Genomic DNA, 27,151 nt, shown 5'->3' with positions numbered 1-27,151 from the left:
AAACAAAGACAGGTTTCAGAGTAGCAGCCGTGTTAGTCTATATTCGCAAAAAGAAAAGGAGTACTTGTGGCACCTTAGAGACTAACCAATTTATTTGAGCATAAGCTTTCGTGAGCTACAGCTCACTTCATTGGATGCATCTAAGGTGCCACTAGTACTCCTTTTCTTAAAACAAAGACACGAAGCAGTTTTGAAGCTGAGATACAGTGAATTTCAATATTTGCTAGTTTTCATTCATAGGACATTTCGAATGGCAGGAAACTAGAGAACCCATCTGTATCCCCTCTCTCTTTTCTTAACATCTATAGTTTTTTCTCCAGTTATCTACCTTCTTGTATGGTTGTTGATATTGTATGTAGTTATTTCTATGCCTGCCCATGGTAGTTTAATCCACACAGGAGGTGTGTCCAAACTAAAAGCCCTGGGACTGAACATCCTGAACTCTGAAAAAGTTTGCAACTGGATCCTAAGATATAACTCAGTATTAAACTCCCTGTGTAAAGAATTTCCATCTTATTCTTGCATTTAGCACAGTCATTTAGCTGGATAGCATTTCTTTCATCTGTTCCCTAACCGAGGAAGCAGAGTACTGGGCACGTGTCGACAGATCTATAATCCTTGGTGGCTACACATTCATAGAGAGAAAGGGGAGTTAAATGGCAGCAGGGTTTAGGATAAAATACAGGAAGCATCCTACAGCAGCGGAGCTCAGACCCTAGGGTATAACTGAGCCAATAACAATATCTATCGCTACGTGTTCCATGTTCTATGGGACAAAAAGATACCCAGCACCAGTTATGATACAGCTGTTAAGGCACAGCAGAAATAGAAAGGGCTCATATACAAGCAATGAAAAATGTTTAGGGGCATGGAAAGACTTCCGTATAAGGAAAGACTGTAAAGATTGGGAAAATTTAGACAGGAGGCAAACAGGAGGGGGCCTAATGGATATAAAATAATGAATTGTAGAGATGGTAAAAAACCAGATGTCTCTATTTACCCTCTCTCATAATACAAAAGCAAGGGGACAGTCAAAGCAACTGACAGGCAACAAATTTAAAACTGATACATGGAAATACTTTTTATATGATACATAACCTGTGGAACTCATTGCCACAATATATGATTAAGGCCAGGAGTTTATTTATCTGCATAACAAGGATATCCACAGTACACTACACAGGATTATTATTTTTTTTTAAAAAAAGAAGATATGTGCTTGCAGTCATAAATCAACCATTAACTGATGGACTTAAGAAAATTCCCTTCTGGGCAGGTTATTCCAGAATTGTTCACCAGGAGGTCCTGCCTACTGTCAGAAACAGATACTGGACCCAGTACACCAATAATCTGGATTTAATATGGCATTTCTTACATTCCTATATTGTAAATGAAAGTGTGCTTCGGTCAGATTTATCATCATAGGATTTCCTGTCTCCAGTTCCCAAATGTGAAGGGTAACCATCCAGGCACTAATTGTTCAAATCAACTGCTTAAAAACACCACTCTGTAGTGCTATAGCCAACCCCAAAGACTTAAGTGTATGCAGGAGTTGATGGGAAAACTTACTGGTTGTATTGTCATAAAAATAAATGGATTCCTTCTTGGTGGAGTCAACCCCTAGGAAGGCTTTGTAGTTATTATCTTCATACCAGTTGAAGGAGAATATTCTGGAACCACTTCCCTCTGGATAGCCACAGAGAAGATTAGACAAGGCGCTGATCAGGTGGCTGAAGGATTCTGGCCCTCCACCTTGTACAAACGGTTGCAGAACCATCAAAAGGTCCTGAATGCTTGGCCTCCTGGCTAGCTGTAGCAAAACAAGACTTCTTTATTAACAGCAACCCTCCACAAAAAAACCAGAATGGGTAGGACTTGATTGTGCCCAGCCCTCCTGGAGGTGAGCAGTGGGACCTGAAGGTGCCTTCTCCTTTTTTATCCCACACTAGCAACAAGACAGTTTTGGTGCTTGTGCTCTTCTGCCTTACTGAAAAATGCTGTCATGTTTCATAGCCATTGAAGTTTACACCCATATTTATGGTGGGGAAAGAGACTAAGGATGTATTTTCCACAGATCATCACTCCTTGACCATTCCACTGATGTAGCCTGGATTCTTTCAGATAAATCAGATGTTTGTGAGACAAACTGATGGATCAAACAAGGGCAGAGGAGCGCTGTGCACTGCCAAAAATGGGTGATTCAGTTCATTATCAGATTGCTTACCTCTCGCACGGCTTGAGACACATTAGACAGCACTCTCCCCCAGGATCTCAGGTCAACACCTTGCGCCTTACTGTCTAGAACAGTGGGAAGCTGTGATTAAATTAAAAATAGAGAAGAAATGAGTCCAGTGTCAACCGGACAATGGTGTCTACTACCCAGTTACACTAAGGGGAACGGAAAGCTCTGTTTAAAGGGCTGTCGATTCTCCCTTAGCTCAAGCGGTAGGAGTCTGTTTTTGAGCAGAAGGTTCAAAGTTCTGTCCCAGCTATTGACTAAATAAATTGTAGCCCTCCGGGATTTTACACAGTTGGGATGTGGGGGGGAAAGGAGTCTGAGTAAAGTAACTAACTGCTCTAACTCTCAATGGGATGAAATGGCCATGGGGCACTGAAAACACAGCTGGAGATTTATGTGGTGCATGGTAGTCCTGGCTTCATCCCTTTCCTCTACTATACCAGCAACAAATATGGGGAATGGCTTAAAAACCCTTGTGTCAGGTGCTTTGCATTGGGGTTATCCTCCTGGACCCATAAAAATGGGTTTTTAGGCCAGATTATGCCAGTGGTGTGGCTCAAAGCCCCATCCTGCAGTAGAGTATCTCATTTGCTCTTCTTCCACAGGCTGCTATGTTCTTTAGGATTACAACAAAATATAAAGCTGGTCTTTTAAATTAACTATTACATTTTATAATCAGGCTGTCTCTTAAAAAGGTTCCTTTGGAACTGCATGTCTATACTGCTTTCCGACCCTATGCTCTTTCTTCATTTCAGATGGCAGTAGTTAAGAAAGCAGAAGAAGCTCCACTCTGCAGATAACTAACAGGAAATCACAAAAGTAGCAGTTTCATGGAAAGCACATGCTTGTACCTTAACATGTCAGTTACATTGAATGGAGGAGCTTGCTAAAAAAAACTGCCCCAAATTATGTTTTCACTTTCCCCTGATGCCTCCAAGAGCCTAAAAATGGATACAACTCTGAAAGGCCAGAGAGCAGCCTTTTCTTCTTTGAAAGATTTTGCAACACTGAACAGAAATCAGTGTACACAACAAAAAGCTAGCAAAGTTCCTCCTAAGCAAACAGAAAAGACCCCAGGATAAATACCCTACATGGAAACAGCTTTCATTAGCCAAAGGAGAAAGGAAGAGAAATTGTCACCTCCTCCTCCATAGTACACAGAGCAATGCATGTGTGTGCTAATTACTGTTTTTAAATATTTCTAGCATGATGCATCTGATACGATTCATATATCACAGAAAGCCTTCTAAATAGATGTGCTCTGGAATAACTGAATGATTCACTAGGAGGAAAATTCTTCCCCACTGACATCCTCCTACATTACCACAGCATGGGGCTGAGACAGGACTGGCGGGGAGCGGGGCATGTGCAGGCAGTGAGCTTCTTCCACCTCAAATATTATAGAGCACAGTTCTATAGCAGCTTACTGAACCCCAATGTACTAGGAGTTGCAGCACAGAGTGGGATGGAAATTTGTCCAAACGTTTTCAGTTTCACTGGGAGAGAAGGTGACGACATTAGAAAATGGAGCCCTTCAGAATGGAAGGGATTCTTTGAGCCAATACAGGGCCCAATTCTGGAAACCTTACTCCCAATGGGCTGGCTGACTCTGCACTGCCTTGCACTCTGCAGTCATTTACTTCTGTGCAAAGTGAGTGTGAAAATGCAAAGCGGCAGTGCTTTGAAGTGTGAGTGTGGTCGCCCGCGAGCACTGGGAGAGAGCTCTCCCAGGGCTCCTGGTAATCCACCCCCATGAGGAGATTGGCTCCCAGCTCTCGAAGCCTGTTTACACTAGCGCTTTAAAGTGCTCTGACTTGCTGCGCTCAGGGGGGTGATTTTTCACACCCCGGCGCCAGCAAGTTAGAGCACAATAAAATGTAAGTGTAGCCAAGCCGTTAGATATGTGGTGGGTTATGTTGTACAAGTGTAACCACATGGCCATATAATACAGAGTGGCCTAAGGCAGTGAAGACAAACAGAGCCAGTGTCAAACTCACAGATATTCTTAATCCAAGTGGTTCCATGTTAATCCACTTGATACTGCATTGAGCAAGACTGATTACACATGAAGCAGGTGAAGAAACACTTGATCAGGGTGGATTTTTGTATTTCAGTGAGCAACTGATTCTGCATTGAGTAAAATTGTAATTCCCCCCTGAGCTGTGTTAAGATATTAAATAACTTTATCTTTGTGTTTATACTTCATATAACTCGAGCATCTGAAATGGAGAAAACACGACAACTACCCAACCAGCTGCAATAACAGCAATGCTCTGGAAAGAGGCTTACTTTCCTCACTGCAGCGAAACAAGCCCAGATAGCAAAGGAAGGGATCTTATTACTCTGCATCCATTTTACTATCAGAACTGTGATTTGCTTTCATTGCCACCAACAAGCCACAGGGTTGTGTAGACACATGCATGTGTGTGTTAATACATACACACCCCTCAATTTTAAATCTGTTCACAGATTTAAACAATAAACGTGTAAGTGGAATCAATTCCAGGGCAGCGAAGAAGTGCATTTCAAAAGTACCTGTGGCAAAGAATGTTTGTTTATTATACAGAATCACTCTGTGTGGCTAAACAATGTTGAGATGGGCTTTGACTTGAAGAGGGACTTTTACACTTGAGAAAACTCAGATATATTAGACAGATTTATTATTTAATGTTTATATTGCTGGCGAGCAGGGAGACCTCAACCCAGAAGTAGAGATTTAGTCAGGGGTATTTTTGGTAAAAGTCATGGACAGGTCACAGGCTGTGAATTTTTATTTATTGCCCGTGACCTGTCCATGACTTTTACCAAAATTACCTGTGACTAAATCTTAGCCTTACTTATAACCAGTAACCTAATTATCTGCCCTAGCAAAAATGTAGATGTCTGCTTAGAACATGGGTGCTATAATGCAAAGAAAATCCTTGAAGCAGAATACCAGAAACAACACACGCCAGGCAGATTTGTGTTAGTACTCACCAGCTGGAAAAGCTTAAAGAAATCAATATTTGCGTACAAGGAGTCTTCTATTTGTTGCAGGTTCTCCTGGGAAAGGGCACACATTGCATTGTACACAGCATGCATACCCCTTTGGCTGCTGAAGATAATGAAGCGGTTGAGTAGGGTCTGGCTACAGGCGATGTCCTTCAGAGTCAAGTCAGGGACTCCATAGGCAAACTGCAGCCAAAAGCAATTCACTTTTATCATTGTGGAACCTTCAGGCTTTTCAATAAGAACTAGAGACAATACTAATGCCTTGGTGGTTACAATTAGACCCTACCAATGCCTTCATGGACTGTAGGGTGACACCGCCATCTGAAGCCACAGCCCTCGAGTGACCGCCAATTGATGTCATGTGTAATCACCTCCCCTAGGCAAGGCTTTTCTCCCCTCACTGGGGAATCCAAGTTGTTTTCAGAGACAGAAGTATTCTTGTCTCCCCCCACCACCTCAAGAAGGGCCTGTGTCATATCCAGTCATCCTGCTGGCTAAGGAGGAATGAATGTGGCTCCCACGTGTATGTCAGTGTTGCCCCGGAACCTGCCAAACATGCCATGTGACTCTACCTTTTGTATGGGTCAAGCATGCTTCTAACCCTGGCTGACCAGAGAGCAAAGGGCCAACCCTATTCTGATTCTCAAACTTCCAATGACAACGAAGGTCTGGTCTACACACATATTTTGTACCACTGTAATTATTTCAGTTAGGGGTGACTTTTTACCAAAATAGTTATAGTGGTACAAGTCCTAGTGTGGCTGCAGTTATACTGGTTCCTTAAGCAGATATAGGTTATTGTGTGCATACAAGGAGGGTTGTGCTACTTTAACTGTGCCAGTATATTAAAGCATCACAACTTGTGTGTGTAAACAATGCTGTAGTGAATGTGTCATATGACACAATTAAAACAACATTCACATATGAAATACAGCACACAACTGAAATTAATATTTTAAATGACTGCTTATATTTTGAGCGTGTGTGCAATTCAAGTTATTAGACAATGCGATACCCATAGCCAGGCCTGGCATCGCAAAGGATCTAAGGAGACATTCCCCCCCACCCTGATCTTCAAGGGCCCCCAAATTATTGTCAGAAAGGCCAAAATATGTGCAGTCTGTACAATCCTCATCCATGATATAAATTATAAATCACAGCAAAATCCTGATACAGTAGCCAAATTTTACTTTTTTAAACTCTTAAAATCCAAGATTTTCCCCTGGGGCCTAACTAGTTCCTAGACACCTTGAAGGTTGTTTGTTTTTTTAAATAGGAATATCCAGAGGCCCCCCCCAAATACCCAATTCCCTTCCCACTGCCCCAAATGGGACCCTAGAACCGGCCCTGCCCATCGCACTATGGGAACTGTGCTGGGATAGGCACACTCGGCAATGGCCCTGCTTCAGGCTAATCTGCAGCAGTGATAATCTCGTCATTAGATGATCAATCTTCAAAAGTTAAATATGACCGATCAATGGAGTGTGGCCTGTGACTGTGCCATGTGATGTCCCCGAGGGGTGATCTGCTGTTGCAAAGTTACTTTATACTGATGCCTAAACTCATTAACATTATGCGAGCCAGATATTCTAAGGGCTCATGGCTATATTATTAGCACAACTCTGATAGTAAGGGAGAGGATAGAAAGCAACAGAAGACATGTCAGTACTGACTGGACTTTTAAGTTTGGTTTGTATTTTTCAGGCAAAATCCAAAGAGGGATGGGTGAGAACAAGTTAAAAGTTGGATTGTTCCAGTTTGACTGAATTAACCCACTGTGGTGAAGGCATTTGTTCAAAGCTTGGGAAGCACAGACAGCATTTTTGAATGTGGACGCAAGAGCTATATCTACACTACATTGTAAACCCGGGTTTGTGGGACCTGTGCTTGTGGAGACAGTGTTTCCAAGTCCATATTTAAGCGTCCACACTGCATTGAAAACTTGGGTGTACAATTGCTGGACCTGGGTCTCACAACCAAGCTAACGCATTATACTGCACTACTACTGACTTGGGTCTGTGGCTTGAGCTATGTCCATGCTACAAGATGACAGGGCTTGGACAGAAGTCACAGTGGGACTCCCCGCCACTCCAGTCAATCCTGTTCTGAGTAATTGGCGACCCGAGTCAGAAGATTTGCGTGTGTACGGTAGCAGGGGTTTGGGCTCAAACCTGAGTCTAAGCCCCAGTTTAGAAGGCAGTGTAGATGTATTCAAAGTGTTTCACAAGCGTTCCAGATGCCTGGCTTGGGGTTGGCAATACCTAAGTTCCAGGCTCAAAGTGAGCTGCACTGATGGCTAGTAAGAATGCTTTGTTTGGATTTGTAAAGCAAGTGAGGAAACCATGACGTGGATGTTACTGATAGGGATTCATCGCAGAACTGCAAGAGGTTATTTTATTTACACAATGTAGCTGCCCTGTGAGACTGCCCAGGAACAGAAGAGGTTAGAAGCACACCCAATCTCCACCCTTTTAAGTTGTTCTACAATGTGGGCTCTAGCCAACCTTTTCTAAGTTGCTTATCTTTTTCTGTGCTGCAACCCAAAAGCAACTCTTTAGAGGAAAACTCTACTAATTTTATCAGTGTGTCACTGTTTAGCCAGAACACGCAAGCTGAAGTACAAACTATTTTTCAACTAGCAGGCTTTTTGATCAGTTTTTGCTTTCATTTCAGTGTGTCATTTCCTGCACACCCAGCATGGTAGGAGGTTGGAGCTAGAGCAGCAGCTAGCTGTTTGCCAAGGAGTGAGTCTCTTGTTAACAAGTTTCTGTGAGGTTGGGGGAAAGAGAGGGAGAGATTGCGTTTAACTATGTAAATGTGTAAAAGTTCCAGATCTGGAATAGCAGAAGATCCTTGAGAGGACATATGGTCTTGTGATTAAGCCTCTGTAGCAAGACTCAGAAGATCTGTATTCTAGTCCTGGCTCTACCCCCTTCTCCAGCAGGGGCAAGTTACATGGGCTGCAGTTTTCAAAGGGGCCTATGGGAGTGAGGCATGCAATTCCCACTGAAAGTCCCTCCCACAGGCCCTTTGAAAATTACAGCCTTAGGCCAGGTCTACACTAGAGACCTATATCCGTATAACTAAGTCGCTCAGGGGTGTGAAAAATCCACGCCTCTGAGCAACATAGTTATACCAGCCTAACACCCCATGTAGGCAGGGCTACATCAATGGGAGAGCTTCTCCTGTCAATGTAGCTACCACCTCTTGGAGAGGTGGATTAACTACACTGATGGAAGAAGTTCTCCCATCGGCGTAGGAGCGTCTTCTCTTACATGATACAGCGGTGCAGCTGCGCAGAAGCAGCATTTTAAGTATAGACCTGCCCTTAATCTCCCTGTGTCTCAGCTCACGATGGGTGAAGCGTGGCTAATACATGCTCTACCTCATAGGGTGAAATTAACCTTTGTAAGATGAGCTGCTGCTACAGTGACTAGTGCCAAAAGCCTAGAAATAAACTGTACCCATGGAAATCTACAATGGCTGTCAACAGAGCTTGTTGAAATTCAGAATGTTTTCTGCAAAACATTTTGGTTTCTTCAAACTGGCATTTTCCAATTAAAAAGTATTTGGTTGGAAAATTCCTGACCAGTGCTCATGGTCAACAATAGGTCTCCTTTGGCTCTTCCTCAGCTGGTGTTAAAAATGGTTCGGATTCTGATGTAGAAAGAGCCAAACTTTTCACAACACCATTACAGAAAGCATGACAGATATCCACGTTACAGGAAGTCAGGATCATGCTTTCTGCAGCTGTGTTGAAAATATTTTGGCCCTGTATATAGCCAAACTGTTTTCAATACTAGATAAGGAAAGGCACCTGGGAACCCACTACTAACAACCAGTCAACAATGGGTCATTTCCTTAGGATAGCAGACCTAGGAGGGGGATGAGGAGTGAAAGAAAATGTGAAGTGAGCCCCAACAGGGTCCTTTTCTGTATTTTTACTTCAGAAGCACTAGAGAGACCTAGCTTTTCAGCTCCTCAGCTGGTGTAAATTGACAAAGTGGCATTGAGGTCAGCTGAGATATGCCACTTTACACCAGCTATGGATCTGGCTGGGTGTGGGGGGGGGCTCACTGGGTGAGGGAGCTTCCCGTAGCTCTAGTCAGCCCTGTAGTGGATGAGTAATCTGGCAACCAGTCACACCAGCTAGAACCTGTAAAGTTTGAGAAGAAGTGAATGCAAGTTCATTAATCCCCTCTCCTGCTGGCCACAAGCAGGCCCACACATTTCCAGCATTTGTGCTTTATGTGACAATGAAAAAGAAGAATTGTGTCATTCAGCCTGAATTATTTCCCCCTCCCCCCCACCACACACAGCATGGAGAGCAGTAATCCCAGGGGTCTGATTTAGCAACGTTCATTCATCAGCACAGCATTCCTCTCAGAGCTCCCCAGCCACTGGCACACAGAAGGCCAAAGACAGCCTGGACTTAGTCACATATAATCCTCTGAGTAGCTACCTCAGGAATGATCTGACTTGCAATTTTTGCTGTGAATTTTCTGAGTAGATCTATTATTCATTAAGGATCCAGGACAGCTGGTCTGCTTTTCACTGCTCCCATCTTTCTCCACGAGACAGTGCCATAAAGCCCCTGTGTGATCCAGCTGACATCGGGGAAGTGAAGTTAAATGTTTCTACCCACAGAGTTCTCTCTTGCTGCTCACCACATTGTTGAGTTAAAATGGGGCACAGCTGCATGATGTTCCTGAGCCAAGTCTTTGATCACGGGCCAGATTCATTGCTAGGCAGTGTAGCTACCAGATATGAACTCAGCTGCTTTGGAGTAATGCAGGCAGCAAACCATAGTGCCTTGGTTCAGTCCATCCCCCAGGTATTTTTTAAGGCCAAAATAAGTCTGGATTCTGGAAAAACTAACGAAGGGGGAAGAGGCGCTATCACCCATCTGGTGCCTCCAGCTGGGCAGCTTTTTATTCCTGAATGTACAAAGATTCCACTCCACACAGATAACTGCCTTGCAATAGCAGGTGGCTGCTGTTATACTAAAAGGCCTTGTCTACACTGGGTAGGGTACAGGTAGCTACATGCCACAGTGAAAGGCAGGCTGCGCCCACAGTGTTGTGTAGCTACATGTGTGGTAGTGAAAGGCTCCAGGACACTACACTACTAAAAACAGCAGTATAGACAGGGGAGACACTGCTTAGGCATGTAGAGAGCCATGTAGGGAATACATGCTAGGGTTCTGGCATGCCTTTACTCTTCTCAACTAAGCAGTGCCTCATCATCTACACTGCTGGGGGCGTTTGCAGTGTATGTACTCTACCTGCTGCTGTAAATGTAGACATAGCCTATATCAACCCACCTGTTCAGGGCGCACTTGAGAATTAATCAGCTGGAAAACCACTGAGTCTGAGAGGCCAGCATCATTCAGCAGAAAGGACGTCAGAGACTCCTCTTCTTTCAAGAAGTCTCGGATTCTTAACCCTCTTCCTGAATGCAGAGGGAAGTAATGTAAAGAGCACTGAGAAGATGGACAAGGTGAATTAAAGAATGCCCTGCTTAGACCCATGGAAACTGTGTGCTTTGGCCAAGGTTTTCAATAGTTACTAGTGACTTTGAGGTCCACCACGAGACACCTGAATAGCGCTTTGTTTTCAGAAAATATTGAGCACCCACCATCTGAAAATCAGATCTCCTAAACAGTGCTTGAATTATGGGGGAAAAAGTAGGGGGCCCTTAATGAACATACGTATTTAAAAACACACACACATGCCAACCTGACATCTCCTCCGTCCCCCGCACTTTGAATGAGACAAAAGTGAGGTAGCCCCTAAAAGCAGTAAGAGGGCCTTCCCCATAGTTGAGCACGGCTTTTAAAAGCTCCTCAAGGTAAGCAACTGAAAACGGAGGCACCCAAAATCACTGGGTCACATTTGGAAATCTTGGCCTTTTCTTTTGAAGTCATGTTTTGTTTTATATATTCAGTTACTATGATGTTGTGACGTCCCAGTCTCCCCCTCCCCCTTCTGCTGGGTGTTGTACAAACAACCTTTGACAATCGGTGTCATTTACACTCATTTCGCATTCACTGTCAACAGCAACATGCGCAAACAGCTTAATTTTATATTTTGTAAGAATGGCCCTTTTAAAACTTTTCACAGGCAAAACTTCATTACTCTTTTCAAGGGGCATGTCTCAAGGAACAGCATTAAAGCTTTATAGTCCCCACTATTAAACAAATCCTACTCAAGAAACAATACACACAGACACAGACACACAAGAAAGGCCACAAAATTCCATTCCTTCCATCTTTATGATAATATATATAATTGACAGTAATGGGTCCAAAACACCTTAACTCCTGATAAGGTTACTAATGAGCCAAACCCTGAAAACTCTTGCTGATGTCAACAGGAATTTTGCATGAAAACTGTCCAAGTAAAAGCTCAGTAAGGATCTCAGAATTTGGCCCATAAGTTCTGCACCATTACTGTTGAATGTTCTAGTGTATCTCATAGATAGTGCAGATAGTGCCACCCATACTTAAGGTTGCTGGATACCTCCCATTATAAGATCCTGTTTTCAGTTGCTTTTAACTTCACCAGACTAGTGTTTGGGATGAAATTTTCCATGCTAGATGTCTGCCTCACACTAAATTGTTTTGGAAAATTTCAGCAAAAACAGTTCAGCTGTTTCTCAGAATGAAGCTAGGGGAAAATGTTTTTTTTTTGCCCATATTAAAAACAATTCTTATAATTGTTTGAGAAACTCTAGTCCTCCATACTTTGCAGCAGGCTCTTGAAATTTGGCTGGGGAACTTGAGGAAGAAGGGAGGTTGCACTGGTGTCAGGATGTGTCATCTTTTGCCATCCCTGGGAAAATCTGCTAAATTTGGCCAAGTTCTGAGCTTCTGAATATCTCAGTTCACACTCAGTAGAGACTTGTTAGGGTTTGGCAGGTAAATACGCCAAAGATTCCATCAGCACTGAACACGCACAGGAGTCTAGGGCTGAGCAAGACCTTCCCTGTAATTGCTCCTGCAGGAAACCTAGGGTTGCTGTGGCACCAAGGACAGGAACTGAGAGCAGGGAGACTGTATCCTGTGCTTTCTGTGCTCCCCACTGTTCGTGCCTCACCAGTGTGGAGGAGGGATCAGGCTCACAGGCATGCAGAAAAGTTAGGAGCTGGGACTAGGGAAATGGCAAAGGGAGAGACTGGGTGGGATGGGGACTGTGATGGGGTGGCTGAGTCTTGAGACTGATTCAAAGAGCCAGGGGAAGGTGGACTGATACAAACAACCTTAATTGTGGCATTTCCTAATGCTTGACTTTTCCCCCTTAATGTTCTCTTAACACAGTTTATATATGTAACTTACACACACACACACACACACACACACAGAGCTAGTAATTCCTTCCATGCAGAGGAAAGAGTAGTGCTTCTCATCCTGTTTCTTTATCCCCCTGCATGAGTTTTGTTGGCTGCTTTATGAACAAGCAGAATACAACTTTTATTTTAAAATAAATCAGGCTATTGACTTTTTTTTTTTTTAAACTGGGATTCTGAAGCAGCACTAATATTGGGCTACACAGGATGCCTGGCAGCTGGAACACACTTGTTTATTTTCTGACTTAAATAGAGTTGACATGCCCTGTAAAGGAACACCAAATGCAGAACTGGGATTGCAAAGAAAGTTGAAAAGCTTGAAAAACCTGGAGTGCAGCCCTGGAACTCTGAACTTCAAAGCTCTGGCATTTTGTGCTTTCCCTCACTCCCACAGAGCTGATTGTTTGGAATCAGTTTTTGCAGCTCGCTTCCAAAATGCAGCTCAGAATATATTTGTGTTCTTAAAAAGCCTACATTTTGGGGTATTTTGAGGTGCCCCAAGCTATTCACAATGAGTTAGTCCCCTCAAGGCATCCATACGGTATATGCACACACCATCCTAGAACACCTGCATCAGATGGGTTTATTGGAGTCACTGTATATATCCTTATTAACAAATATTTGCTGAGTCACAATATTAGATTTTAGCGCGCGTGTGCGCATACACACACACACACACACTTCTGAGGTGAAGGACTTGTAGCTAGAATAGGTCACTGCCACTCTCCGGGGCAATCCATTTTTGTCCCACTAATTTTGGGAGTGTCCTTTTAGAATTTAAATCAATAATTTGTAAGGCCATTCAAATACAGAATGTTTAAATGTATGTTTATCAACAGGCAGGTGTGAATTGTATTGTCACTCCTGACATTATCTGCAGAGGCGAGGATTATCCAGCTCTTGGGCGGGAATGTACTACAGTCTAAAGAATATAATGAAAAAAATTGCCTGCAATTCTTTCAGGATTAGTCCTCATTGTTTCCATAAACTGGATCATAATGCGTAATTCCTCCCAGATTCTGCCCAAGTCATGGATTTCAGATACTTGGAGTAGAAGCTCTTGAGCATCTTGATACACTCTTGCTAAGCTGAAAGAAGAATCAATGAGTCATTAGAAAAGACTAATGACACAGGGCAGGTAAGACAAACCTTATATGTCATGGGAAACACAGAAACAAAGAGCATGAGGCTCTTCACACACAGGTTAATCTGGTCATACTATTCACTAGACATATGGAGCAATGTTTGGATCTGGATTAGAATCCAAACTTCCCCAAAGTTTGAGCATGTTAAAACTTGGGATTTTGGTTAAACCCTTTGGAATGGCTTTAACGTTGTCAGGCTATAGACATGTCAACCTCTATGGATTCATTACAGCAGCATCAATCTAACAACTAGTACAGAGAGACTATTTGAGCTATTGTAACAGAGTCAAAGTTTGCACTAACCAGCAGCAACCTACAAGCCCAATTTGAAAATGAAAATTACTTTGAGCCTAATTTGGTCATGCTTGCTCATGTTGAGTAGTATTTTACTCAGGGTGCAGCCTTCCCACCCCATAGAGTAAGGTACAGTAGTACAATACAAGTAAGGGTGGAAGAATCAGGCTCTGTATTTGTGGAACAGGTACAAATAAATTCTAATAAGTAGCAGTGAGAAACAGAGCACATCTAGGTATTGAGCTGTCACAGATGACCACACCCTATGCAGTGGGCATGAGATAGAACCTGGACATACATCAGTGCTGATACACTGCATTTTTTTAAGAGTGCTATATTTTTCCATACAAAGACTGATACTTTCAACCTAAATAACTTATTTTAGATGATAGGAAATAGCAAAACAAGAAGGAAGTCAAGTCAAATCTCTCAGAGAGCACAGTATGTTTGCCTCTTCTGATGTGTTGAATCTGATTTGCCTCACAAAGCAGCAGCAGGAAAAAAGAGACTACCTAGAAAAGTAAAGATAGCTTTAGATAAACTATTACCAGCAGGAGAGTGAGGTGGGGGGAGAGAAAACCTTTTGTAGTGATAAACACCCATTTTTTCATGGTCTGTGTGTATAAAAACATCTTCTGTGGGGGGGAGGGATAGCTCAGTGGTTTGAGCACTGGCCTGCTAAACCCAGGGTTGTGAGTTCAATCCTTGAGGGGGCCATTTAGGGATTTGGGGCAAAAATTGGGAATTGGTCCTGCTTTGAGCAGGGGGTTGGACTAGATGACCTCCTGAGGTCCCTTCCAACCCTGATATTCTATGATTCTATAAGTGAGCTGCAGCTCACGAAAGCTTATGCTCAAACAAATTGGTTAGTCTCTAAGGTGCCACAAGTCCTCCTTTTCTTTTTGCGAATACAGACTAACACAGCTGTTACTCTGAAACCTAGAAAAGTAAAGGTGCATTATTCAGAAAACAAATACACTAGCTCATAGGCCACTCAGTTTGATTTAACATTTTAAATGTTCACAGATAAACAAAAAAAGAAAGTGGAATGAAAAGGGAAAACCAAAGTGGGCCAGTTTCAGATGGCTGCACCTTTGACGGCCTTGATGTTGTTAGCTCATGGATGTTTCCGCTTTGGAGTCTCTAAAGCAATGTTACTCAGATTGAGGCTCATGAACTGCAAGTGACTCTTTAATGTGTCCTTCTGTAGCTCTTTGCAGCACATGATATTAAAACATTGTGATTTAATTATTAACCAATCAGGATGCTTTTCCTATATTAACAACCAAATGTAATGGATAAAATAATAATACTTGGTTAGTCATTTTGCTGTAAACTAAACTAAATATTTCCCATCATACTGTTTAAATATGAATATATAGTACTACAGTAAATGGAACAATGAATTCACACTAATGTGGCTCTTTTAGGCAATGTTGATTGCTAATTTGGCTCTTGAACCTCAGAGGTCTGAGTATCACTTCTCAAAAGATAAAACCACCCCCTGACAAGTGGGCATGTGGCCATTACTTTCTGCATGTTTTAACAGATTTTGCAATTGTCCTCATTTTACTCTAGATGTCCTTGCCCTGCTAAACTCTGTGACTTGCATGAGTCAGCTATAATACACGACACACAGAAGCACTTCAAAGATCATTCTGACCAAAAGATCAGAATTTTGCCCATCTCCCCATGAGTGAATTTAGTGTTTGAGAATTGACAGACTGAGGGAAGTCTTTTATATGTTACCAAGACAGGTACAGCATGGGCGGAGTCAATGCAAGCTTCCCCACATTGCCGGTTTGCCCCAGTCCTGATTTAGAGGAAGTATCTCAAATGGTGGGAAAAGACAATTCAGGTTCTATACTCTTAAATCCTGGGCCTTTGTTCTTAGATTTCTACTATAATTGGCAACTGAAGTGGTGGTTTTTGTGATGTGGACACCTGTTCACTGGCAATTGGAGGGACACCACCAAACTCAATTCACACAGGCCATAGAACTGCCATCAGATGCAACCTTTTGGTCTTTATTGATCAGGGCTAGATCTAGATCTACATGCTACAGTTACTTCCATCCTGAACCATCCAGTCTTCCTGGATGCTCAACTTTCTGCCAAGGGCTGGATTTTAATTCACACTGCAGAATAATTCTATAAAATACCCTTTATCATGAATCCACCCCATTGATAGGGGATGGGGATTATAGCCAATCTGAGGGTGGACTTTGTGTCTGAAGTTATTCCATGACTGCTCACCAAGATCTGTCACATCTGTGATATGCATTAGAGACAGGCTGCTAGGCATTTCTCTAGGACCTCAGTATACTAATGCAGCCCCAACCTAGCACACACATCTCTTCCCTGAATGCAGTAAGTTCCTCCTTGCTTACATGGAATTGTTGTAGTTAGACACAATGCCAGGAGATTCTCCACGGGTGGGGCTGCGGAAACAAGGATTGTTCATATTACAGAAGATGCCCTGTAACCATGGCAGTGTTCCTGCAGAGGGCATAGCCTTATTTGGAAAATGGCCTGTGTATATGAAACAGAGAAGAGAAGACAAAATATTAATTGTTGGGTTTCATTCCTAAGGCAGCTTGAATGAACATTGGAGCTTCACACGTTTTCTTGTTGCAAGAGGAATATTATGGTTACTTTGTTAGCCAGGAGAGTTTTTTTCAGGTTTTTGTCTTTGTCAAATAAAAAGACATATGTTCTGTGTATTATTTTCAAAACCACTCAGAATTGGTCTAACTCTGCTCCCTCTGAAGTCAGTGGTAGAACTCCCATTGATTTCAAAGGGAGCAGAGTTAGGCCAATGCTGACCATTTTGAAAATCCCACCCTCCACATTTACTAAAATGATTATGTTAAGGACCATGTCATATTAATATTCACAAATGTGAGAGTTAGAGGGGAGTAATTCCAGGCCTTCCAACCAAATAATTAATTTAATAGAATCATAGAAGATTAGGGGTGGAAGAGACCTCAGGAGGTCATCTAGTCTAACCCCCTGCTCAAAGCCAGACCAACCCCAACTAAATCATCCCAGCCAGGGCTTTCTGAAGCCCTAGGTAACCTATTCCAGTGCTTCATCACCCTCCTAGTGAAATAGTTTTTCCTAATATCCAACCTAGACCTCCCCCACTGCAACTTGAGACCATTGCTTCTTGTTCTTTCATCTGCCACCACTGAGAACAGCCTAGCTCCATCCTCATTCGCCTTCCTCTGTAGCATGGGGCACGGGTCACTTGCTGGAGGATTCTCTGCTCCTTGAAGTCTTTAAACCACAATTTGAGGACTTCAATAACTCAGACATAGATGAGAGGTTTTTTGCAGGGTGGGTGGGTGGGTGAGATTCTGTGGCCTGCATTGTGCAGGAGGTCGGACTAGATGATCATAATGGTCCCTTCTGACCTTAGTATCTATGAATCTTCGGAACCCCCCTTCAGGTAGTTGAAGGGTGCTATCAAATCCCCCCCTCATTCTTCTGTTCTGCAGACTAAATAAGCTCAGTTCCCTCAGCCTCTCCTCATAAGTCATGTGCCCCAGCCCCCTAATCATTTTAATTGCCCTCCGCTGGATTGTCTCCAGTTTGTCCACATCCTTTCTGTAATGGGGGGGCCCCAAAACTGGATGCAATGCTACAGATGTGGCCTCCCCAGTGCCCTTGATCTGCTGGCAATGCTCCTATTATTGAAGCCCAATATGCCATTAGCCTTTTTGGCAACAAGGGCACACTGTTGACTCATATCCAGCTTCTCATCCACTGTAACCCCCAGCTCCTTTCCTGAAGAACTGCTGCTTAAGCCAGTCGGTGCCCAGTTTGTAGCAGTGCATTAAATTCTTCCGTCCTAAGTGCAGGACTCTGCACTTGTCCTTGTTGAACCTCATCAGATTTCTTTTAGCTTAATACTCCAATTTGTCTAGGTCACTCTTGACCCTATCCCTACCTTCCAGTGTATCTACCTCTCTCCCCATCTTAGTGTCATCCGCGAACTTGCTGAGGGTGAAATCCATCCCATCATCCAGATCATTAATGAAGATGTTGAACAAAACCGGCCCCAGGACTGACCCCTGTGGCACTCCACGTGATACCAGCTGCCAGCTAGACATCAAGCCGTTGATTACTATCCATTGAGCCCAATGATCTAGCCATCTTTCTATCCACCTTATAGTCCATTCATCCAATCCATACCTTTTTAACTTGCTGGCAAAAATACCGTGGGAGACTGTATCAAAAGCTTTGATAAAGTCAAGATATATCACATCCACCGCCTTCCCCATATCCATGGAGACAGTTATCTCATCATAGAAGGCAATCAGGTTGGTCAGACATGACTTGCCCTTGGTGAATCCATCTTGACTCTTCCTGATCACTTTCCTCTCCTTCAAGTGCTTCAAAATGGATTCTTTGAGAACCTGCTGCAGGATTTTTCCAAGGAATGAGGTGAAGCTGACCAGTCTGTAGTTCCCCGGATTTTCTTTTCTTCCCTTTTTAAAAGATGGGCACTATATTTGCCTTTTTCCAATTGTCCAGATGTCCCTGATCACCATGAGTTTTCAAAGATAATGGCCAATTTCTCTGCAATCACATCAGCCAACTCCCTCAGCACCCTCGGATGCATTAGATCCAGCCCCATGGACTTGTGTGCATGTCTAGCTTTTTCTAAATAGTCCTTAACCTGTTCTTTCACCACTGAGGGCTGCTCACCTCCTCCCCATACTGTGCTGCCCAGTGCAGCAGTCTGAGAGCTGACCATATCTGTGAAGACCGAGACAAAAAAAGCATTGAGTACTTCAGCTTTTTTCACATCGTCTGTCACTAGGTTGCCTCCCCCATTCAGTAAGGGTCTCACACTTTCCCTGACCACCTTCTTGTTGCTAACATACGTGTAGACTCCCTTCTTGTCACCCTTCACATCCCTTGCTAACTGCAACTCTAATTGTGCTCTAAATCTGCCCGATTACACCCCTGCACCTTCGAGCAATATTTTTATACTCCTCCCTAGTCATCTGTCCAAGTTTCCACTTCTTGTAAGCTTCCTTTTTGTGTTTAAGCTCACTGAAGATTTCACTGTTAAGCCAAGCTGGTTGCCTGCCATATTTGCTATTCTTTCTGCACGTCGGGATGGTTTGTTCCTGCGCCCTCAATAAGGCTTCTTTAAAATACGGCCAGCTCTCCTGGTCGCCTTTCCCCCTCATATTAGCCTCCCAGGGGATCCTGCCCATCAGTTCCCTGAGGGAGTCAAAGTCTGCTTTTCTGAAGTCCAGGGTCTTTATTCTGCTGCTCTCCTTTCTTTCTTGCGTCAGGATCCTGAACTCGACCATCTCATGGTCACTGCTGCCCAGGTTGCCACCCACTTCTACTTCCCCTACCAATTCTTCCCTGTTTGTGAGCAGCAGATCAAGAGAGGCATGGCTCCTCGTTGATTCCTCCAGCACTTGCACCAGGAAGTTGTCCCCAACACTCTCCAAAAACTTCCTGGATTGTCTGGGCACTGCTATATGTCTCCCCACTCCCAGCCGATGTCAGGGTGATTGAAGTCCCCCATGAGAACCAGGGCCTGTGATCTGGAAACTTCTGGGAAATTTCTTGTGAGGATTTCCAACAACAGGCCTAATTCTGGCCAGATCTATAACCTTCCAACACCACCGATATCCCAGAGGGTAAGTCAGACCAGCGTTTAGACCAATATGTGCGTAGAGCCAAGCAATTACATTTGGAAATGAGAAGAGGGGTTATTGGCAGAGCAAGGTGCCATCAATGGCAGAGAACTAAGCAGCACTCAGAATCCTCAGAACAGACAACTCCCAGTATCTACTATTAGGATAGTATTGGTACGGCTGCTGCCTTTATAAGCAGGGAAATGGCCCATAAATTAACATAGGATTTTTTGTTGTGTTACTTTAATTCAGGGACATTATATGTCCCCAAATTACTAAAACTATAAACTACTTAGGGCAGGGCCATCTTTTTAGGTGTACAACACTTAGCACAACTGGGCCTTGAGACCTGATTGGGGCCTTTAGGCATTAATAATTTTTATTGCAATTATTATTATTAATTATTATTATTATTTTAGTTTTATAACATATATTCTTACATTCATGTTGGCGATAGACTGGGTTAGCCTTCCTCAGCCAGACAAGGACAAGAAATAAAGACAAAGGCCATGCAAGCTCCACCAGAAAACGAAGCTGGGGAGAAAAAAGTGTATACAAAATAAATGTGACATAATTAATCCAGTAATTTACCAAATACACAGAGCCCCACTGAGCATCACCATGAACCCAGTGCTCCTCTCCCTCCCCTGGAAGAATGTTTAAAAACCAAGGGCGATTAAAGAGCTAAGATGAAAAAAGAGAGGAGGCAGCAGGTGCTAAACAGCTAAGAATAGAGGACTAAAATAATAGCAAAAAATAATAATTCTAGACTGTTGTTGAGAAGAGCAGCTAGTGAGACAGTGACGCAGGACTGCCGGGCTGGGTGGGGGAGGCTGGAGAAGAAGAAGAAGAATAGTAACCATGCACTGAGCTTCTCATGAAATGGGATTAACAGCCTCTGTGGCCCACAGGAAATTATAGGGATGAAAAAGGACAAGGTTCATGTAGCACACCTGAAACCAATGCCTTCTGCTGAGTTAGCAGTTGTACCCCCACAAAATATATTTTCCCTTCAGATGCTTGTCTGGCTAGTTAAAACTATTCATTTTTTCCCTTTTGATATCTTTCTTTGATAGCTATAGCAACTACCACACATTCCACACTTTGCTGGTCCTTTATTAGTATTGTTTGGTGCTGTATGCGCTGGTAGAGCTTGCTGTGTTTTTCTGTTCCTATCCACCTTGCGTTACATTTTTCTGTAACAGCTACAACAGATTCTTCCGAAATCCTGAGTAGTTAGTTTGCACATAGGAAATTCTCCCCCGGGGCACCAGATATGTACAGCAATCTGCAGAATGCATCATGTGCCCTGGGCCTTCTTCAGGCTAAATGGTGACAGGGGATCTAGCAGAAAGAAATTCCACAGTATAATTAAAAACAGGGTTTTGGAGCTGCCCTGTCTTTTCCACTGTAACTTTGTCTATTAGCTTTAATTAAGCTCAGCCTAGGTTTATGGCCAAAGAGTGGAGAAATTTTTGCCAAGCAAGCATTTCCTATTTTACACATTTAATCTTGAGTTAAAAAAATGCAGTTTAGTGCTTCTAAAAGCCAGACAGGAGTTTGAGTTGGGGGAGTGAGGGTGGGGGAGGCGGGAGCACTGCTAGACCAAGGGATTGGGAAACCTGACACTGTGCAGATCCTCCTGTTTTCCCACCTCTCTGGCCTGGAGTAAGGAATAGCTGTGCAGTTGGGATGACGCCTCTCTGTATGGTGACCAGACAGCAAATGTGAAAAATCGGGACGGGGGTGGGGAATAGGAGCCTATATAAGAAAAAGACCCCAAAATCGAGACTGTCCCTATAAAATCAGGACAATCTGGTCATCCTAACCTCTCTGTCCCCCCCAGCTTTCACCTCCCCAGCAGCTAATCTGGCCACAAGGCCTGGATTTTCCCTAAAAATTAACATCCACTTGAGTTCATTTGTTAGGAGGGCTGGACAGGCCCTACCATCAGTGATTTTAGTGGAAGAAAAATCAAACAGGCTCCTAGGGTATGTCTTCACTGCAGAGTTCTCCAGGGTTCTTACTTGGGTGTTGTTGCCTCTAATCACCTCCTGTCCACATACAAAAATCTTCAGTCTCAACCCAGGATAGCTGGCTCCTCTAACGCGCTAGGCTAAAACCGTGTGCTGCTTTCACTCAACTTGGTAACCCAGCTAAAAGGTCACTTGAGTGCTGACAATACTCTAATGCCTTCCCACAGTTCCCTGTGTGTGCTCAGAAGGAAAGACAAGTTCTCCCACAGCTCACTGGGAAAGAATCTGAGTGGCTCAGCTCACTGCACCATGCAGAGCCATGGGCTAAATGCCCTCAGAAGTTCTAGCACCTCGCACAGGGGAGCGCACTGCCACTTAGTACAGCGTTTGCCATGCGCTAGGCCCACACTCAGAAAGGGGCACAGTGCCCAGACCATGGCCCCACCCCCCTACTCTGTTTGTGCTCCACCCTGAGGCCCCACCCACTGCTCACTCCTCTTTGCCCCATCTCCCTCGCTCGCTTCTCTCTGCCCCGTAGCCCCTCTCCCGCACCCACAGCTGGCTCCTCTTTTCCCCCCATGCCTGCCGGCCGCTCGCTTCTCTCTGCTCCCTGACCCCTCCTCTCCTTCCCCCTGCATATCCACCACTATCTCTGCCCCTACCCCCCACCCGCCTGCCCCCTCACTCCTCTCCACCCTCTGGCCCCTCCCCCACACAGGCCCCTTGCTCCTCTCCATCCCCTGGCCCCCCTCGCCTCTACCCCCCATCTCCCACTCCTCTCCACCCCATGGCCCCGCCCGTCCTCCATTCCCCCCCCTGCTGCTCACCCTGAAGGCATAGTCCTTCCACTTTTAAAATAGGGGGGCCATGGCCTCCTGACCCCCCCCATTCGGGCACCTCTGTTGCCAGGTGTCCGGTTTTCAATCCGGAAGTCCAATAAAAAAGAAGACCTGGCAGTGTTGGGTCAGCACTGCTGACTGGACACTAAAAGTCCGGTTGCAGGAGTATCCGCAATCAGCCTCCCCGCCAGGAGGGTGGGAAGAGCAGCTGCTTCTGCTTGGAGGAACTGCAGCTCTGCTGGAGAGAACTGTCTCCCCTGGCTCTGGCAGAGAGAGGTAGGTGCTGGCTCCGCGCCACCCTGGGAGGGATCCTATCTGTCCCCCCTGCCCCGCTGTGCTTGTCCCCCGGCTCCTGCCTCACTCCAGGGACTGATCTGGGCAGCCCCGTACTAGCACAGCCCTGCCGCTGCCTCTGACTCCCAACCCACAGCCCCTGGTATTCCAACCCTGGGATCCCCCTTCCAGCCCGGCTAGTGGCCCTCACTCCCAAACCATAGCCCCCTGCCAGCCCATCCCTGGGCTCCCCCACAGAAATTAAGGAATAACGATAGATGAAGGCAAAAAAAACCCACCCTCTTCAGCGCAGTGAGAAGCGCATTAGACAAGACTTTTTAATTTTTGTTACTGAAAGTTGTGCATTTTATCCTCTGTGCAGCTATTGAAATCTCAAGGATTTTAATTCTAATCCTGCTCCGGTATATATACAATATATAGCCTTGTTTTACAATTTTACTATTATGTAGAGTTTACTACCATGTCCAGAAGTCTTTGATTTTTAGATGCCAAAGAAATTAAACACAACTCTTATTTATCAGATTAATTACATTTATCTTTTAATAATAGTTTTAAGGTCTGGCTTTAGAAAGTGCCATGTACTGAGTGGTCAAAAATGGTATTGTATATTATGAAGGACCAAATAGCTTATAATAGGCTCATTTATGGGGAAAAGTTTCATGCATGTTTATTCCTGCATTTCTTGTAAGCGGATAGTTGGTCCAGGTGATCAAGGCCGGTGAGTTATATATGGACAGCAATGGGAGAGGGGACAAGCAGATTTAACATGGAGACCAGCAGATTGATGGATTGGATCCTGCAGTCCTTAAGCACACAGGTAGTCTAGTCTCCATTGACTTCAAGGTCTGAAGGAGCTATTGTAGAGGGCACAATGGCTGCTGTATTTCCTGCAATTGCTGCCATTTCCAGTGCCGCCTTCGTTATTAATTTTTTTAAAACCACAAAGTATTTGGGGTTAACATGAATGTGAAAGATACTCTGTGAAACCTGACTTCATATCAGTAAGTCTCAGTTGAGTTTGCAAAATTGCACGCAACATGAAAGGTGGCCTAAAGCAGATTCAACTAAGATCCGGTGGCAGATGACTGGCTATTTCTATTATAGGGCTCAAAGACAAAGGCACACTAAGAATCAGGTCTGTATAGGGAATCATTTCAGCCCATCCCACGATTCTGTGATAGCCGCAGGAATGTCTCACTTACCATAGTTCATGTCTCGTGTTTAAGCCATATTGTCTTTAGTTAGGGTTACCATACGTCCAGGTTTTCCTGGACATGACCCTTTTTTTTCATCCTCTGTCCTCTGACCGGGTACATTTTTGAAATAATAGGAAATGTCAGGAAATGTCTGCTCCTGACATTGCAGCTCAGAAAGAGCAGTCTCCATGCCCTGATTGGTCCCTCCCCTGCATTCTGCCTGCCCCAGCCCCAGCCAGCCTGCCAGGTAAGCAGAGCCACCAAGCGCCTCTATGCTGGACCACCTGCCCTCCTGTGGGGCCTCAGAACCCAGCCAGGAGGGATGACAGGGCCTGGCCCTGGCTCCCTGCCCTAAGGAGGGGGAGAGGCCCTCAGGGAGGCTCTGACTGAGAGCTGGCACTGCATCTTGGGCCTGTGCCCGCCATCCAGCTACCATGACAGGGAGCACAACACTACCACCCACCTTGAGTGAGAGGCACAGGTGCCCCCTCCAGCATCTACCAGGTACTTCCTACAGCACCCCCCAAATATCCCCTCCCAGTACACATACCCCAGTCCAGCACTCCTCCCCCACAAAATACCCCCTCAAGCAGCCCCCAAATAGCCCTTCTAAGGGGACACAACCCACCTGCACCCCCCCAAATATTCCCTCCAGCACCGTACCTCCAGCTCCCCTTTCCCCTCTCCTGATAGTGACTTTTATTTGGGAACTTGAAATTTGGTAACCCTATCTTTAGTTAGAAATATAAGGCCTGATCCTGTGAACTCCCTCAGCTTCTTTTGACTTGAAGGCAGTGGAAACGGCGAACTTCCATCACCTCAGAGAACCAGGCTGTAAGCGCTTGTCTATGCTGGCAATTTACAGCGCTGCAACTGTCTTGCTCAGGGGTGTAAAAAAGCATCCCCCTTAGCGCAGCAAGTTTCAGCACTATAAAGCTCCAGTGTAGACAGTGACCCAGCGCTGGTAGCTACGCCCCTCGTGGAGGTGGGTTTTTTAGAGCGCTGGGAGAGCTCTTTCCCAGAGCTGTGCCATGACCACACAAGCCACGTTAAAGCGCTGCCATGGCAGCGCTTTAGTGTTGCCAGTGTAGACTAGCCCTAAGATAATTTGGTTTAAAGAAATAAAAAATGAACAATGGTAAATAAGGCATTTACGTAATATGTATTAGTTGCTCTGTCCTAGAGAAAGTATTACGTGAAAGGATTTAAACTGTTTCTCCAATTCTTGCTTACCTTGTTACTGTTGTCATTCAACCATGTAATAAAAAAAATTGAGCTTTTTTCTGTGCAGTTGGATTCACATCTAAATATAAGTGCACATGAGTGGCAACATTAAGATTTGGAGCCAGACTTGCCCTAAGTTGTGGGGTACACAAGTCATTTTTGTTGGTGCCTATCTTTACAGCCAAGCACCAAAACCTCAGTACCCAGAACTATCTTCACTGTATGCCATGCTGTTTGTCAGATACTCAGTACAATGACCTCTGTTCTAAATTTACTCTGTAAAGTGCGTCTTCCAAACAAATGGACGAAGCCTACAGACAGGCCTACAGACAGCACAGCCGATTTCACTCTGTGGTACGCACGTGTTTAGCAGGCTGATAAATGCACCAGTCATTAGACTATCTGCACTGTATTATTCTCCGCATGTTCTAAAGCAGAAACCCGAAGACTAAGGTTTTATCTTTTACCTTTTGCCTTTTCCTGAGTGTCCAGTTCTTCCACAGCAGAAGTCTGACCTGTCTAAGGAAGCTCATTGTTCTTCTGCATCAACAGCGCCACAAACCTGTAGTATAAAATGCATCCATCTTTATCTCTTACACTTGGGCTCAGATAATACCTGAAACAAAATTCTCAGCAGAATAACTGCCTTTAACTTCTGTTCTTTTTACATCTCTCTTTCCCTTTACTTGCTGTGCTTTTCAGTTATACCTTATACATCTTGTTCTAGACAAATGTTGAGCTACAGAATATGGTGTTTTTCCCTTGTTGGGAGCATGGTTGTCATGACTCATTTTTCTGGGTCAATAAACAAGAGGACATATTTTTCAAAGACCTCTTTTTACTCATTTCAACTATTACCCTGGCATTGAAGGAAACATTTGATTTTCTACCTGTAACTGTTTCCTTTTTTATTTTTAGTAGAATCAAAGATGACAATGACTCATTGGTTAATCTAATCTCTCCGATACCTGGATTTTCAGAAGTTTTAGAATAAAACCAGTATTAGTTACTTGACACTTCAAGGAAAACATTTAAGGTGAGTTTCTCATCCCCTGAGAAAGTGCTTAAACCTCAACCAAAGATAAAAAAAGGCCAGCCTTGGACAGAAGACGTGGTACTAATTATGAAAAAACCTGCTAGAAATCACCTCTTTCTTTTCATTTTGAGCATGGAAGAGATTAGGGCAGGAAATTTAAGACCAAATTTAGGTCACACTGACTGTGCTGCATATCAGCTGTCAGACAAAAAGAGAAAAACTCCACAGCAGGAGTTTTCATGCAAAATTACCAGCACTGACGCCTGGAGGGTTCTCATTCTTTGTAGGTTAACAGTCGCATACACTGTTCATCATCATCCCATCAGCTCTAATTGCTCATATTACAGACACAGCACAAAAGGAAGTCAGATTGGCTATAGAAAACTCTTGCAACACAAGAGAGCAAATGGATTATGTATTATGCTTTGAAAGGATGCACCTCTGCCTGTTACACCATTGGGTGGAGGCAACTGGGTGGGGGCCACAAGGAAAAATATTTTTCCCCCCAATTCAAAACTTTGTGTTTCAAAATGTAGTTCTATTTTAAAAACAAGACAAAAAACAAACAAAAAGGGATCAAAACACTTTAAAATAAAACAAAAAGGTTAGTTTTGGGTTGAATGAAATATTTAGTTTCGCCCAAAACAAGTATTTTTTTTTCAGTTTAGCCACCTAACCAAAAAAAATCAATTATTCACACAAATGGTTGTTGAATGCTGTAATAATGCTACAACTGAAGAAACAAAGCTTCTTAATGCGTGTTGGTAGACTGAAGACCCAGAACAGGCATCACAGTCTCAGTGAAAGGGAGGTCCAGTATTCGGGGGTGAGGGTGGTGGTGATGGGGAGTGTTTCCTTTCATGCTGCTGGTGGAGTTTGAGGCCAATCCCAACGCACTACTGGTG

The 27,151-nt window shown here is 44.0% G+C and overlaps 1 protein-coding gene across 1 annotated transcript in view; it reads right to left on the bottom strand.

The window, feature by feature from the left end:
• ABCA4 (ATP binding cassette subfamily A member 4) overlaps window positions 1-25,743 on the bottom strand; it is a 99,925-nt gene extending 74,182 nt beyond the window's left edge. The window contains exons 1-8 of the mRNA XM_077825358.1: window positions 25,678-25,743; window positions 20,122-20,215; window positions 16,406-16,547; window positions 13,526-13,665; window positions 10,554-10,681; window positions 5,216-5,413; window positions 2,225-2,314; window positions 1,570-1,810 (exon numbers count right to left, since the gene is read on the bottom strand). Coding sequence (XP_077681484.1) covers window positions 1,570-1,810; window positions 2,225-2,314; window positions 5,216-5,413; window positions 10,554-10,681; window positions 13,526-13,665; window positions 16,406-16,547; window positions 20,122-20,215; window positions 25,678-25,743 — 1,099 coding nt within the window. The remainder of the gene's footprint in view (window positions 1-1,569; window positions 1,811-2,224; window positions 2,315-5,215; window positions 5,414-10,553; window positions 10,682-13,525; window positions 13,666-16,405; window positions 16,548-20,121; window positions 20,216-25,677) is intronic.
• Between the last annotated feature and the right edge of the window lie 1,408 nt (window positions 25,744-27,151).

This window comes from Eretmochelys imbricata, chromosome 8 (genome assembly GCF_965152235.1).
Source record: "Eretmochelys imbricata isolate rEreImb1 chromosome 8, rEreImb1.hap1, whole genome shotgun sequence".
NCBI lineage: Eukaryota > Metazoa > Chordata > Testudines > Cheloniidae > Eretmochelys > Eretmochelys imbricata.
This window is presented reverse-complemented; position numbering and strand designations above follow the sequence as displayed.